Raw genomic sequence first — 14,650 nt, forward strand, 5'->3', positions numbered from 1 at the left:
ACAATATATACTTCTAATTTTAATTAAAATTGAAGTCTACGGGTGGGTTTGGATGGGCGGTGCGTTGACCTGCGGTTAGTGTAAAAACAACGGTGGAGGTGAGATTAGATACTGTAGCGATACTGTAGCGTGAGAGAAAAAGTAAGCTAAACGCACCGCACCGCACCCAATCGCCCATCCAAACTCACCCTACATATTAAACTTTTGGGGGTTGCTATATGCCACCGTTAATTGTGGCGTTGATGGAGATTTGTAAATTCATAGAATACTTCCCAAATTTCATAGCTACTACCTTTATTCTTTTTATTAAAATAATAATAACGGGTCGATTGAGTCTTATCTTGATTGATATCGGTATTGTTATCAGTGCAAGAGAACATGGGTTTGAGTGCGCTGAAACACATTATCCTCCTATTTGGGGAGGGGCTATGAGTAGTTTTAGGCATTGTATCAAAAAGAACCGATATGATAAGAACTTATAATGAGATTATTATTCAAAATAATAGTAATAATAATGGAGCAATGAAATTTTGGTATTATAGGTAAAAGTTGAGCTTTTAGGTCTTTAATTATTGGTATAACGATTTATTTGGCACTCCTTCAACTTTACAAAAAAAAAATATTTTAGCTTACCATTTAATTTTTTTTATCTCTTTTAGTCCTTGAACGTGCGCTATTTATCAAACCATTCTCCAAATGGATTGTATGCCACATCAACAACATTATACTAGGGGCATAGTTAGGGGGATGGTAGGGGCTGACCCCTATAAATGAAAAAAATTTCATTTAGGACTTTTAAAATTTTAAATTAGTAAAGTAAAATTACACTTTAGTCCCCCTAAAAATAATAAAAAAATCAATTTAATCCTTGAAAAATTATAAAGATTTAGGGTATTAAAATGGTGAAATCACATATTTACTATCATAAAAATTATAATTTAATTCAGCCTGCACTAAAAAAAATTTATGGCTTCGCCCCTATGTTATACGTTAACTTTTTCATCCATTTTAAGATGATTTGATAAACAACTCAAGTTCAAAGACGAAAAAAATGTGGAAAAATAAAATGAGAGCTAAAATGATTTTTTAAAATTGGAGGGCTAAATAAGTTATTATGCCTTAATTATTTAAATTCGAGTCTCATTATTCATAATTACTGTGTGAGCCTCCAATCTCACCATGCACAATCAATTACCAAGATTTTATAATTTGAATTCGATGCAGTGGATAAATTAGATAAACCAGCTTGATAAATCAAATTTGAATTCGATGTAATGGATATTTTGTAATCCAGTAATTATTGTCGGTTTGTTGAATTGCAATTAAACTCGGCCCAATCTTTTACTAAAAGGATTGAGCTAATTATATTGTCTATATTTTTTATAGATATATTTTTATCTAGATATATAAGATCTTAGACACAAAAATAAAAGACTAAGGGTGAGTTTGGATGGGCGATTGGGTGCGGTGCGGTGCGTTTAGCTTACTTTTTCTCTCACGCTACAGTATCGCTACAGTATCTAATCTCACCTCCACCGCTGTTTTTACACTAACCGCAGGTCAACGCAACGCCCATCCAAACTCACCCTAAACACAACTCAAATTTTCTCCTGGGTCCATAATTAATCCTATGTATGGAGAGTCATATTCCAATTCTCCATCCGTATGTATTTGTATTCGTTATTGTATGGCCGTTTTATCTATAAACTCTAAAAAGAAAATAAAATAGATCAATAACCAACGAGGCATTAGCATTGTTAGCAAAGGTTGAGGCCCTGATCTTTAGATGCTCAATGTGAGAAGCCGAACTTAGACCAAAATAAAATTACCTAAATATACTTTAAATCCCAAACAATTTTCTTATAGAAACTTTACTTCGTATTATATTATTACATTATTAGAAGATAGAGGTTAGGATTGAATATAGACATATTTGTTTAAAAAATATATGTACTATATCATATTTAAATATTTATACATGTATTGAATATGATTACTTTTTAAAATAAAAATTGAAAAAAATTAGACAATATGACATGAAATTGAAAAATTACCTCAATAGGCAAGAAAGCAACACTTTAAACAAAATTATTAATGACTCAAGTTGCAATAGAAATAAGATTTTGCAGAAAACAAAAGCTCAAACAAATTCATGATCTATAAAACATATTTAATAGTTTCAACTAGAGTTGCTCAGGTTTAAGCATGATATTAACACATTTTATATTGTCCAAGTTTGGTCTAACCTGAAATATAAGTCTAAATTTTTGCTCAAACTTACTCGTATTTGTAAATAGCTAATCCAAACTCATTTTAAACCCCTTAATTTTTTTTGATAAATATTTAATACATTTTTAATTTAATATTTTATAATTATATACATATTTGTTTATTAACATTTTATATATAGATAATTTAATAATTTTTAATATTTACATTATAGTATTATATATTATAATATATTTAATTTTTATGTATTATATAACATAGTATACTAAATAACAAATTTATTTGAATGTAACGGTCCTACTGTTGTAGTAAATTTGGGTCGAATTTTGGAATTTTTATTTAATGCATGTAAAGAATCTTTCACTTACAGCTTTTGGTTAAATGATACATCTCCTCAATTTTTAATAATTTAAATTTAAATTTGGTTAAATTTCAATTTGGTTAAACCAATTTCGTTGTTCATCGTTAATTCAACGATCAAAAATCTTTGAGCAGCTTCCTCACTTGCTCCAATGTCACAAACAGCACCACCGTGAACGGTCCTTGCCTTGAAATTGTGGGGATGAAGCCTTTGTACAATGCCATAGGCCCCTCCGCTCTTACCGTCTTCAATGCACAATCCAAAGCACCCGAGTACGGCGGTTCCGCCCCAGGCGCCACCTTCATGTTCATCACCCTCGTCTTGATCACGTCAATGGGGTTGGACGCCACTGCCGCCACGAACCCCGCCGCGAAGCTGGCCGTTACGTGGGTTCCGATCCCATCACCCATCACTCCTTTTTCCAGTATCGTCTCCTTGGCTTGATCGTACGTCGCGAGCTGCGATGCCGTGACGATCATTGCGCGATTCACCGTGAGAGCTGAGCCGCGCCACAAGCTACCCACACCTTCTTGTTTTGTCATTTGACTCAATGCATCGATTACACTCTTGTAATTGCGTCGCTGATCAATAGGGAGTCGCCCATCAGCTTGCATTCGCACCATTGCTACGTCAGCGGGGTTGCCAACGGCGGCGCCGACACCCCCGGCAATAAGTCCAGCCAATATCTTGCTCGTAAGTGGCAAATTCCCAGTTTCCTTGTCAGTCCATTTGTTCTTTATAATTTCATAAAGTCCCATACGGGTAGTAGAATACAACGTTTGTCGAAGCATCGTGGCGGAGACACCGGAGAAAAGAGCCGCTACACCTTCCAATTGGATGATACGGACACCGATAGAAATGGGACCAACACGAGGTTGCGAGATCGAAACATTCCCAACGGCAGCAGAGTTGACGGCAAGTGCCGGACGATAAAGTTGAAGGGAAGGATTAGGGAGATGGGATTCACCTTGAAGTTGCATACGGACCTTGATAAGGTCGAGAGGATGAGTTGAAGCGCCGGCGACGATAGATGCAATGCCTCCCTCAACGAAACCTTTCAAACCCATGGTTGCAATTGGAGAAAAGCAAGGAAGTAAAAGAGAGAAAATGGAAGAAATGTGTGTTGTGTTGGAAAGAAGTGCAGGGAGAGTAGATTTATATACACAACAAAGGGATTGAAGTTGGAAGAAGGAATGTGATGGAAACCTTCTTGGTTGTTCAATTATTAAATGTTCAACGCGGTGGTGCGTTATTAATTGAAGCATATTAGGTCGTGTGCTGTTGACTTTGACGGTACTTTTTGCTTTTTCAATTGTGGGTACCGGCCACTGGGTGTTTTAATGGCTACGCATACTTTGAATTTGCTCTATACCAATGGGGCTGGAAGAGATCAGGTCTGCCTGCCCAATTTGCATGTTTAGGTCACTCTCACCATTCAACTTGAGCTGTTAGAGAGCAGTCTATTTCAGAAATTAAAACACACAACTTTCCCATCTTGTCTTTGTCTCTTAATGCTGATTATAAACCCATTTAATTGTTAATGTTTTAAAAATACATTTTACTACCTACAATAGGGATTTGGCTTATGGTATTTCAATAATAAATTTAGGGTAAACTATCAAAACAATCACTTTTTTTACCTCAGATTACATTTTAGTTATTTAAGTTTAAAATGTTACGTTTATTCACTTACGTTATTGCATTATAACATTTTAGTCATTGAGCCATTAATTGTTATTAACGGTATAACGTTAAGCTGGCATGTCATATTAAATCATCATTTCAAACAAAAATTTTAAGTTAATTTATACAATTGGTCCTATATTTGTTTCGTTTTGAGCAATTTAATTTTTTTTCTTTTATATTTTTTTTAACTTTTTTTATCTTTATTTTCCATTCTCTTCTGCTTCCCCCTCTGTTTCTCCATTTTTTTAAGGTAGTTTTCCTATGTTTTCTATTTGTTAAAACTAGTCCATATACTTTTATTTTTTGAAGAATTTAATTTTTTCGAGTGAGACAAGCTTTTGAACTAGTTTTAATAAATGAAAAACATAAAAAAATTACGTTAAAAGAAATAAAGAAGGGAGAAAAACAGAGAGAGAAGCAAAAGAGAATGAGAAAAAAAAGTTTAAAAAACATAAAATAAAAAAATAAATTACTCAAAATAAAAAAAAATATAAGGACCAATTGAAGAATTTAACTTAAATTTTTTGTTCGAATGCCACATTAGCTTACCGTTACACTGTTGACGATAATTAACAGTTCAATGACTAAAATGTTACAACACGACAACGTAAGTGACTAAAATGTAACATTTCAAACACAAGCAACTAAAATGTAACTTGAGACATATAAAAGTGACTATTTTGATAGTTTACCCATAATTTTATACAATTTCTTTTATAATTTAATTTCATATCTATTTTTCGAATAAATAAACTAAAATTTGGGATCAACAGTAAATAGTTAAAGCTTCTCTTCAACTAAAGTAATAGGAAAACTAAAAAAAGAAAAGATATTTTTATTTGTAAATAAATTTAACCAAAATTATAAAATTAATAATACATTCATTACAAGCCTAACATTTTAGGTGTATTTAAATAGACAAAATATCATAATTTTTTTCTCAACTAATGGTAATCGAAAAATATATCAAAGAGCTTAATAATTTAAATTATTAGCTTTTACTATTTTGTTTCGATTTAAACAAATTAAATACAATAAAATTGTCAAAAATATCACGTTAAAATTATCTAAAAAAAAATATTGAATTTACTCTCATATTTTGAAATCTTTGCATTATTAAAAATGTAAAATTATGAAACCGCTGTACTAAATTGAAAAAGACAAACTAACCCATGAACATTAAAAATTTTATCGATGAATAATGACATGTATCAATTTGCTCTTTGATCTAAGATGCAAAAATTAATATATCCATTTTTTGAGTAGAAGGGGTAAAATGCAATATAATTCGATATAACTCTAATACAGGACCTTCATTTTAGAGAAAATGTTATAACAAAATTTCAATTTGCACTAATTGATGAAACAAACCTTATTATAAAACTCAGATCTTAATTAGCTCAAAGGAGCACAAAAATGCATGTCGGCCGGGCTTGAGAAGAAGAACAAATAAAGTCACTACCTTACCTGGAGAAACTGCTGCGGAGCATCTCATATTATTAGAAGAAAAAGTCAACACTGAAGAGCTGTCATACATGAATAAGATGACTCATATTGATACTCATTTAATATTCATACATGCTACCCCATAATATCTATATATGTTCATCACAGGTGAGTTATTCGGGCTACATATTATTTCTCGACAGTCACCAACTGCCTGCTACTCACTTCAAACTTAGGACTTCAATCTCGAATTCGAGAACCGAGTTTGGCTGTATTCCCCATGCAGGAAACCCACCAGCACCATAAGCATAGTCTGGGGAGCACTGCAGACATGTATAAAAAAGGTCCATCAGAAGCTTCATCGAAGCATGCAGGGACCCTCGGCGGACCGAGGGACAAGATATTGCATTTCCAACAAATCCAACACATACAGAAACTTGAGGTTTCATAACGTAGGTTATGACACAACATATAGAAACAGGCACCCTGATTCTTTTCTTGAAAACAAAAAGGAAAGGAAGAGATAAAACAACAAAAGTTTGGAATTTTGTGGTATTGACTTATCAACCTTGCATTGGGAGGCCCAAGATATACTTTTATGATATGAATTATCATTCATGGCATTGATCTAAACATTTCAACTTCAAATATGTAATTGCAGTACAACTAAGTACACTTGAAATGAATTCAGAGTTTGGTGAAACAGTACCCGAAGACGAGCAACTTCTGCCACTTGCATTCCCATCACACCTTCATCCCATCCTACAAAAGGTAGAACATAACTTTTAGTTCCCCCCAAGATGAGGTACTAGGTATTCCACAATAAGCAATAAGACGTGCAAAAAAAGAAATAGAAAGAGTAAAGGCAGTCACCGCAAATAAGCAATGCTTGTTTCCTAAGTTTCAAAAAAGCATCAAGCATTCTTTCTTCTTTTTTTCCTTCTCAATAGATATTGAGTTCAACCAACATGCACATTATAGTTTGTCCTAAATAACAGATTCTTTTACACCATTACATTATAAGATCACCTCTTCACCAATCTATAAAGTGGAGTGGTATATAGATCATCAACTTATGGTCTCGATTGACATAATTAAGACAAATTTATAAGCATTCAGTTGGTCATCTATCAACTACACAACTTGATGGGGAAAGAACATGAAATTTCATCACTTCCAATGGCCAATGAGGTTGATGTCACCAACAAAAAATGCACTCGGATATGACAAAAGACAAGGTGCTATAGAAGACAATGGTAAAAACAAGTTCTACTAGAAAATAAACCACCATTCAAATCGAAAATTTCGATATATCAAACTTTATGACACAACTCGAACCAATGCATTCACATTCTTTAATCAAAATACCCAAAAAATAAAGTTTCCTGCTTTAGTAAAAAAACCATCAAATTTTGTGGAATATTATGGAACTCAGCAAGGTAGGAACCTAGCAACAAGCCATTACAATTTACCTTTTATAACAGAGCCCTTGCCAATTTGGAAAGAGAAAGGTTGCTGCCCTGGATCCTTTGTGCTAAAAAATGGATACAAACAGAGAAATAATCAATAATTCAATATTAACAAAGCTGTGTTAGAAAGAAGAGAAAAAAAAACCCCCAATTCGTCATTCTGGTAGAAAACCATTACTCACCTCCAGAATTTCTCAGACAAATCTCCATTTTTCCCTGCACCCAACAAAATATTATCATCAAACATAGAAACAAAAAAATCGTGTAAACAGCACCGAAAAGCAAGCAGTTTTTCATCAAATTAGGGCTTTTAGGGAAACCCCTTTTGATTAAATAAAATATTGATGACTCAAAAATGAAAAAAACGAAACAGATTTTTTTTTCAGCCAGAGAGAAAAGCAGAGAAAGAGAAATAGCAACCGTAGCCAGTGCAGTGAACGGTGACGGTCTGACCGGGGGTGGGTTTGGGACCGGTTCCAGGCCTGATGACTTGCTTCTCTACTCCCATTTTTCAGGTTTGAATGACAATCTAACTGGATTTTCTTAGGGTTTTTGCTTTCTGTTGTCGGCGGTAATTATCAGGTAGTCAATAAATACAGTCGAGATTCGAGAGTATTGCAGGCAAACCGGGGGGTATCTTGGAAACGGGCCAGGCCCATTATAGGATGCTTTGGTTAAAATTAGATTGAGGGTTTTGTTATGGGTAGAGGGCCACGGGTGATCAGTAGTCTCCCGTTTACCCTTGGTTTTGGCATAAATGCACCACAATCATCTGTTTGAATCATCAGTCCAATTTTTGTACTGCACTGAAACCCTCAGTTTTGACTGAAGCATTGCCCTACAGTGAAGAAGGAGTCCTTCCTTAGTTGACAATAATGCCTATACTTTTATTTATAATTATCATTTTATCTAATAAATATTTTTAATTTATTATATAATTAATTAAAATATTTATAATAAAATATCGGAAGATACATTTTAAGATTTTATTAAATGAATTTATAAATTCACAAATTTTTAATAGTTTAGTAAAATAATCTAGAAAACTTTCTATTTATATACCATTTTTAATCTAATGTCCTTAATGGTCATTTTCTATTCTCACATCATCGCTACAGCTACGTTTGAATCCAAATACACACCTCATGGTTGTTTCTATTCTCACCGCTACAGTATCTAATCTCACGGCTACAATAACTAATCTCACTGCCACCATTGTTTTTAACCTCATCGGAGGTAAACACACTATCCATTCAAACTAAAGTCTTAGTCTCTGTACTATTAAAAAGAATCAAATAAGGCTAAATTGGAATAAAGTTAACATTTACGGTATAAAAAATATCATTTACTGTTTAACAAAGTTAATATATTTAAATTTTTTATGGATTTGTAAATGAAATCTTTAGTCTGGATTGAAATTGCAATTGATTTTTTAAAAAACATCTTTTATACAATAAATGTTAACTTTGTTACAATTTGGACTTATTTGATTCTTCTCAATAGTATAGGGACTAAATTGATCCATTTACTAATAGAGGGACTAATTTGATACAATTCCTATAATATAATGACCTTTTAGGTACTTTAACCTATTAATATCATACATAATTATTCAAGTTTGTTCTATTTAAAATATTAGTCTCATATTTTATTTAAGTAAGTAATTCAATTTTATTTAGACTCGTTCATATTATTTTTAATTTTAAAAATATATCTTGGACTATCATTATACCTTTAAAATTATAATTTTAAGTATAAACAATTAATATATATTTTTTAATATTTGTGTTATAGTAAAATATATTTAACTTTCATATAATATAATTTATATAAATATATAAATGAAATGAAAAATTACAACCTGAAAATCAAGGGTAGCTAAGGGAACAAAAAATTTTCTATTTAGGTTCTTTAAAATTTTTAATAAAGGTAAAATTATATTTTGGCTCCTTTAAAAATGATAAAAAATTGATTTAATCATTTAAAAATTATAAAGATATAAGCTATTAAAATAATAAAATTATATTTTTACTATCGTAAACATTGTAATTTAATTTCAATCCCTGAAAATTTTTTCTAACTTTGTCCTTACTAAAAATGAATATAATTATTTTTAAATTTTGAATATTAAAATTCTATCATCAACTTAATTCATATTTTAAACGGATTTAATATATTATTTTGTAGTTGAAGAAAAACATGATAATTGAAGTGATGCAGTTGCATGCAGGTATTGAGTTTGAAAAAGAAAAAGGGCATACTCAGCAAATCATGATTGAAGATGATGCCTTGCAGGTGACTAAAGGCGTTGGGTAGGCATGATGTGGATTTTTGTTTTCTTTTTCCGATATCGACACAAGCCAAGGGAAAGTTATAGGGGTACATTTCGATGTTTGTCATGTTAGGCGCCAAGCCAAGTAGCTAACCGAGTAGTTTAGTGGCGGATGTGACATTAAATTTAATGGATTTAGTAGTCTATTCATATGAATATTTTTGTTAATGTAAAAGGATGTGAGTTTGAGTGTATAAAAGTGTATTATCTTCCTATTTACAGATTATGGGAGGGGCTATGAGTAGTTCTAGGCATTGTATAAAAAGAGCAGATATAACTAGAATCTATAATGAGATTATTCGAAAAAAATTTCAGGGGTTTAGTAAAATTTCTTTTAATTATAATTTTTTAAAATTGGGGATTTAATGGAAAACTTTTATGAAATTAATAAAAATTTTAAAAAATTTGAAGGATCTAATTAAAATTTTCAAAAAATTTCAAAAAAATATCAAAATTTTTCAAATTTTGGAGGGGCCAAAAAGATTCGCCTCATGTAGCTCATATAAATTATCACATGCTATTTATACTGAGTTTGTCTTTACACAAGGATTGATTTTGAGGCCTAATTTTCCATTATTATTGTGGTTGAAAAGTGATTTTTAAAAAATTTAACAATCAAGCCTATTCAATTATTTGGTTACTCGTTTCACCTAACTCTTTATCTTTTGGGTGCTACAAATAATGTAATATAATAATATATAAATTAGAAATTAATTTAAATTTTTAAATAATTAATATAAATAATGATATTTTGATAATTTTACCTCCAAACACAAAAGCCAAAAGGCAAAAGACCTAAATCTCACCTTTTACATTTGAATGAAAAACACTTTTATGACAACACTCACTCTAAAAGTATTTTTCATTGTTTTTTCTGGTTGAAATGTACTTTTGGAACCCCAAACACAATGGAGAACAAGGCCATCTTATGTGTTTTGGATTGATACAGTTCGAATGGAGAGTTCTTTTTTTCAAACAATAGAAGCATTCACTTTCGAAAATATTAGATTCAATTTATTGAGTGGAGGCTAAACAAAAAGAGTTATTTTTTTAATACAATAGCTAATATAGATATGTTTAAGTGTGTTCAAACTCAGGTCTTAACAACGATTTTAACCGAATTAAACTTAGTCTAATCTTATTGATAATAAGGTTTAATTGAATAAGCAATCCTCAAATTGAAACTAGCCTCTGCTATTATCTCTGTTATAAAAACCACTTCATGTGTCATTTTTTATCGATATAATCATGTAAATGAATTTAAATATATATTAATGATCCAAATATAAAAAAAAAGGTGTAGTTCAGAGAATAAAATATGAATTAAAGGAAACTCATTCTATGTAAAGCAATTTGAAAAGGCCAAAAATAGTGTGACATTAAACCATTTCATACAATCTCATTTTCCTGATCAGATCAATAATGGTTACCCACATGATGGTCCTTCCTTTGTCAGAGTAAGCTGCTGATAGTACTTGTACTTATTTTAGAAAAAACCCCAATAATTTACATTGCTTAGAAAATGAAATGAGACGGCACCGACATGGTAAAAGGTGAGTTATCGCATGGTGTTTTACCTCTCCTCTACTTCTCATTTTATTTTTGTTGTTTCTTTAAAAGACAATTTTTTATATGCTATTGGAAAAATACATTAATTATTGCCACACTGCATCTTTATTATTAAGAAAAGGAACATCAAAACAACAATCAACATCAACCACCTTGCTTAAAGAGATAATATGGTTTTTATTTGGGGAAAAATCACATCTAAACTCCCCCACATAAACCCTCCTAAAACATCACACACACACACACACACACACACACAAGCAGTAGATGCAGTTTCATAGTACGAAAAGACACCATCTGTCTTCTAATCGTGACTTAATTGGTAATTTTCATTCCCACCATTGATGCACTGCAACTCCTTCATCCCTCAACCTACCATACAAAGCTACACATTCCCAATAAGCCCTTTTATTCTTCTTCCTTTTCTTTTTCCTCATCTTCTTCTTCTTCTTCTTCTTCTTCACTTCATCTTGCCATTGATTGTTACACTCAAAGAACAATTCATCCACCAATCCAATTGTTTTCCTTTCTATCATCTTCTCCACCACTTCAGCTTCTGCTTTCATTACAACGTAATCTTCTTCTCTTACATTCATCATCAACCAATCTGAAACGTCGATGCTCGCAGTTGCTTCGATGCTGTAAACCTCAAATTCTTGGTTCCTTTTGGGGTAGTTTTCCTCAAACCATTTCATCACAATGTTCTTATCATCATCATCGTTGGAAGATCCCACATCGATGAACACTCTACGAGGGTAATTTTCAAGAGAATCCCCTAACAAATCTGGCAAAAAGTTGATTTTCTTCAAGTAAGAATGTGATTTAGCCCATGCTTTTCTTGGTGGTTCAAACAAAACATCTTCCAAACCACTCAATGCTGCCTTTTTAGCTTCCGTTGTTAACTGAAAAAGCTTCCTTTTAGCTGAAGAATCCAATAAATGGTTCTTTGAACCAAGCTTCTTCATTGCAACAATGGTGGAATGATATTTCTTAAGATACACAATTATATAATCAGATTGTTTTTGATAACCTGTTGAGATTTCATCACCTAATTGCATAGCAACAATGCCACCAATTTTCACTAAACGATCCACAAACTTGGAATCGATAGAACCCGACACGAAAACAAAATCAAACTCGTCATTTGGTAAAGAACTTTGTCGATGAAAATCAGGTTCAATCACCAAATCAATGTCACCATTGTTTATAAACATGGAACCTTCATCATCATCATCAACATCATCCATGCTTTCAATGAAAGAGTTCAAGATGAGAGCTTTTTGCCCTTTTTTTATAAGACCCTCATTAACAAAATCTCCCCAAAGCAAATTCCAGTAATCCAAGCTGATACAACCAGAGCTTTGATGAAACTCCATGGCATTAAAAACTGGGCTTGAAGGTCCTTTTAAGAAGGACCTAATACAAGGCAAAGTGATAATCACCGTCGCTAAAAACAGCGAACGCGACAGAACAAGTAAGAACCTTGGATCAGGTAGCTTAATAATCAAAAGAGTGTCTGGATTTAACGAAATCCTTGAACTCTGCAACTGATTGTAGCTATGGGGTTTTGGTCGAGACCGACCACCTCCCATCTCCATTTCAAATGGTCGGATCTGTAGCTAAAAGAGCTTAATTTTCGCCTGGTTTGGCTAAAGGGTACCTTTTGATTGCTGGGAAAAAGAACCCTTACCCTTCGCACAAATTTGTGAAAAACAAATGATAAAAACAGAGACAAAATCTAAACACAGCTAAGAAAAAAAAGATGCTTTAGCGAGTACAAAACCTAGCAGCAGTGTGGTTACCACCCAAAAGAGCAACACAGGGTCGAGTTCTGCAACAAAGGAAAAGCAATGACCTAAACCTTTCTACCTCCATGGCTGTTCTACTTCTCAAAATCCCCCTTTTGTGTGTGCGTGTGTGTGTTCAGATCAGATGAGTGAATTTCCAGGAAAACCCAGATTCAAGTTTCCTGGAGATGGAATTATGAACAAAGAAAAAGAGAAATGGAACCATTAGAGGATGAAGGGGGAGAGTGATGAAAAGTGGGTTCTTTTTTGGTCAGCTTTAAAATAGGGGAGAGTTAAAATTATATGGGGTTTGATGAGCTGTGGGTTGTGTACCGATGTGTGATTGTCCTTTGGTCTTTTTGGTTCACCTTAATTTTGTCTAGTTGTTTGAAGGTTGTTTTTTTTTCCATGCCAAGCCACTGTCTTCAATGAAAGAAATTTGTTTTGGTGTTTAGAAATTTCGGCTAAAAACACCAAAATTTATAGAAACAACTTTCTTCCTTAAAATATGCTATTAGTTCCTGTAGTTCTTATATTTTTAATTTTAAAAAATTTAAAATTTTAGTTTCCTTTGAAAATTTTCAATTTATTATGTTTAATTTCCATTAATCATACACTACAGCATTTGATGGTAGCTTAATCGATATGTCAACTTGACAAATTTTAATAAAAAATATTTATAATTTTAGGTTTTAAATAAAAAATTTGGCAGACTTAATTTTTAATTTTAAATATAAGAACTAAATATCAAGTTTTATTGAAATATAAGGACCAATAACATATTTTAACCTAATTTCAAAGTTTAAAAATGATTTGAATTATTGAGATATCCACAACATATTAATTCTTAGACAAATAATAATAAAATTATCTAATTGTGGCTTAATATTAATTCAAGTTCGAAGGGACGTGGACCACCAAAATAGTCCATTGTCTCCTACATAAAGCATGAGAGCAAAATAGGAGAAATCGTCCCACCCATTCTTAATCAGCTTGACAACTTCCATGCCATCACTTTCCACTATAATCTAAAAAACCACCACGGTCACAAGCAAGTGTTAAGCTATAAAAAAATAACCCATAACTCAAATGAGAGAATAGTATCCACATCAATATTATGAGAAAACCCTAATATCTACTCGTCTTTTTCATCATGGAAGTGTAACACTCCTTACTTGATCTGATTGTCGGATTAAGATATTGGAATGTCACATTCATTATCGGAGTAACTACAATAATATCATATCAATAAAACATTCATAATGCATAAAGAATATGATTTTCTAGCTTAATTGAGCTTAAAACAAACTTTCGAAAGCTTTCTAAGTAGCCAAAACTCGACTCAAGACAAAAGGGTAAAGGCTCAAGCTATCGGGAGCTCGTAGCTATGTGACATAGCTTGTCACGACCTCGATAAATTCCTCTTCGTGACGTGACTATTTGGCTTAAGCTCGTCGCGACTTCAACATCTCGATGTTGCAACGTCAAACCTGCAACTTCAAAACTTTCACCTTTTGCTCCCTAACCACATTAAACCACTTCCATAGGCTGTATCCCTTTCAAACAACCAATAACACATTGCCTATATACATTCATCAACTCTAGACATTACTCAAATCATCATGAAACAACTTCAAACATATCTAAAATATAAAGTTTACAATGAAGATCATTAGCCAACAACTTCATCCTTTAGTTCATATATATAACATTCTCAATGAAATCCTATGTACATGCCAAATCTATATCCAAAATTTGAAATAAAACTTCT

General features: G+C 32.3%; 3 protein-coding genes across 3 annotated transcripts; all 3 read right to left on the reverse strand.

The window, feature by feature from the left end:
• Positions 1–2,542: 2,542 nt before the first annotated feature.
• Positions 2,543–3,880, reverse strand: LOC107907728 (mitochondrial uncoupling protein 5). Its single transcript, XM_016835055.2, has one exon. The coding sequence runs from the start codon at positions 3,853–3,855 to the stop codon at positions 2,707–2,709; it is 1,149 nt and encodes a 382-aa protein (XP_016690544.2). The 5' UTR covers positions 3,856–3,880; the 3' UTR covers positions 2,543–2,706.
• Positions 3,881–5,744: 1,864 nt separating this feature from the next.
• Positions 5,745–8,055, reverse strand: LOC107908935 (peptidyl-prolyl cis-trans isomerase FKBP12). Its single transcript, XM_016836244.2, has 5 exons — positions 7,612–8,055; positions 7,374–7,407; positions 7,195–7,256; positions 6,432–6,484; positions 5,745–6,045 (listed from the first exon to the last, which is right to left on the reverse strand). The coding sequence occupies exons 1-5, from the start codon at positions 7,697–7,699 to the stop codon at positions 5,944–5,946; spliced, it is 339 nt and encodes a 112-aa protein (XP_016691733.1). The 5' UTR covers positions 7,700–8,055; the 3' UTR covers positions 5,745–5,943.
• A 3,366-nt stretch (positions 8,056–11,421) lies between these two features.
• LOC107908934 (uncharacterized) lies at positions 11,422–12,690 on the reverse strand. Its single transcript, XM_041088365.1, has 2 exons — positions 11,567–12,690; positions 11,422–11,464 (listed from the first exon to the last, which is right to left on the reverse strand). Exons 1-2 carry the CDS (start codon positions 12,688–12,690, stop codon positions 11,422–11,424), a joined length of 1,167 nt encoding a protein of 388 aa, XP_040944299.1.
• Between the last annotated feature and the right edge of the window lie 1,960 nt (positions 12,691–14,650).

Source organism: Gossypium hirsutum, chromosome D02 (genome assembly GCF_007990345.1).
Source record: "Gossypium hirsutum isolate 1008001.06 chromosome D02, Gossypium_hirsutum_v2.1, whole genome shotgun sequence".
Classification (NCBI taxonomy): domain Eukaryota; kingdom Viridiplantae; phylum Streptophyta; class Magnoliopsida; order Malvales; family Malvaceae; genus Gossypium; species Gossypium hirsutum.

Coding starts and splice junctions, on each gene's coding strand:
- LOC107908934 (XM_041088365.1), bottom strand. CDS start 12,690: ATGGAGATGGGAGGTGGTCGGTCTCGACCAAAACCCCATAGCTACAAT. Junction 11,465..11,566: donor TTTGAGTGTAACAATCAATG/GCAAGATGAAGT, acceptor TTTGTATGGTAG/GTTGAGGGATGAAGGAGTTG.
- LOC107908935 (XM_016836244.2), bottom strand. CDS start 7,699: ATGGGAGTAGAGAAGCAAGTCATCAGGCCTGGAACCGGTCCCAAACCC. Junction 7,257..7,373: donor TTGTCTGAGAAATTCTGGAG/GTGAGTAATGGT, acceptor TCCATTTTTTAG/CACAAAGGATCCAGGGCAGC. Junction 6,046..6,431: donor CAGAAGTTGCTCGTCTTCGG/GTACTGTTTCAC, acceptor ACATGTCTGCAG/TGCTCCCCAGACTATGCTTA.
- LOC107907728 (XM_016835055.2), bottom strand. CDS start 3,855: ATGCTTCAATTAATAACGCACCACCGCGTTGAACATTTAATAATTGAA.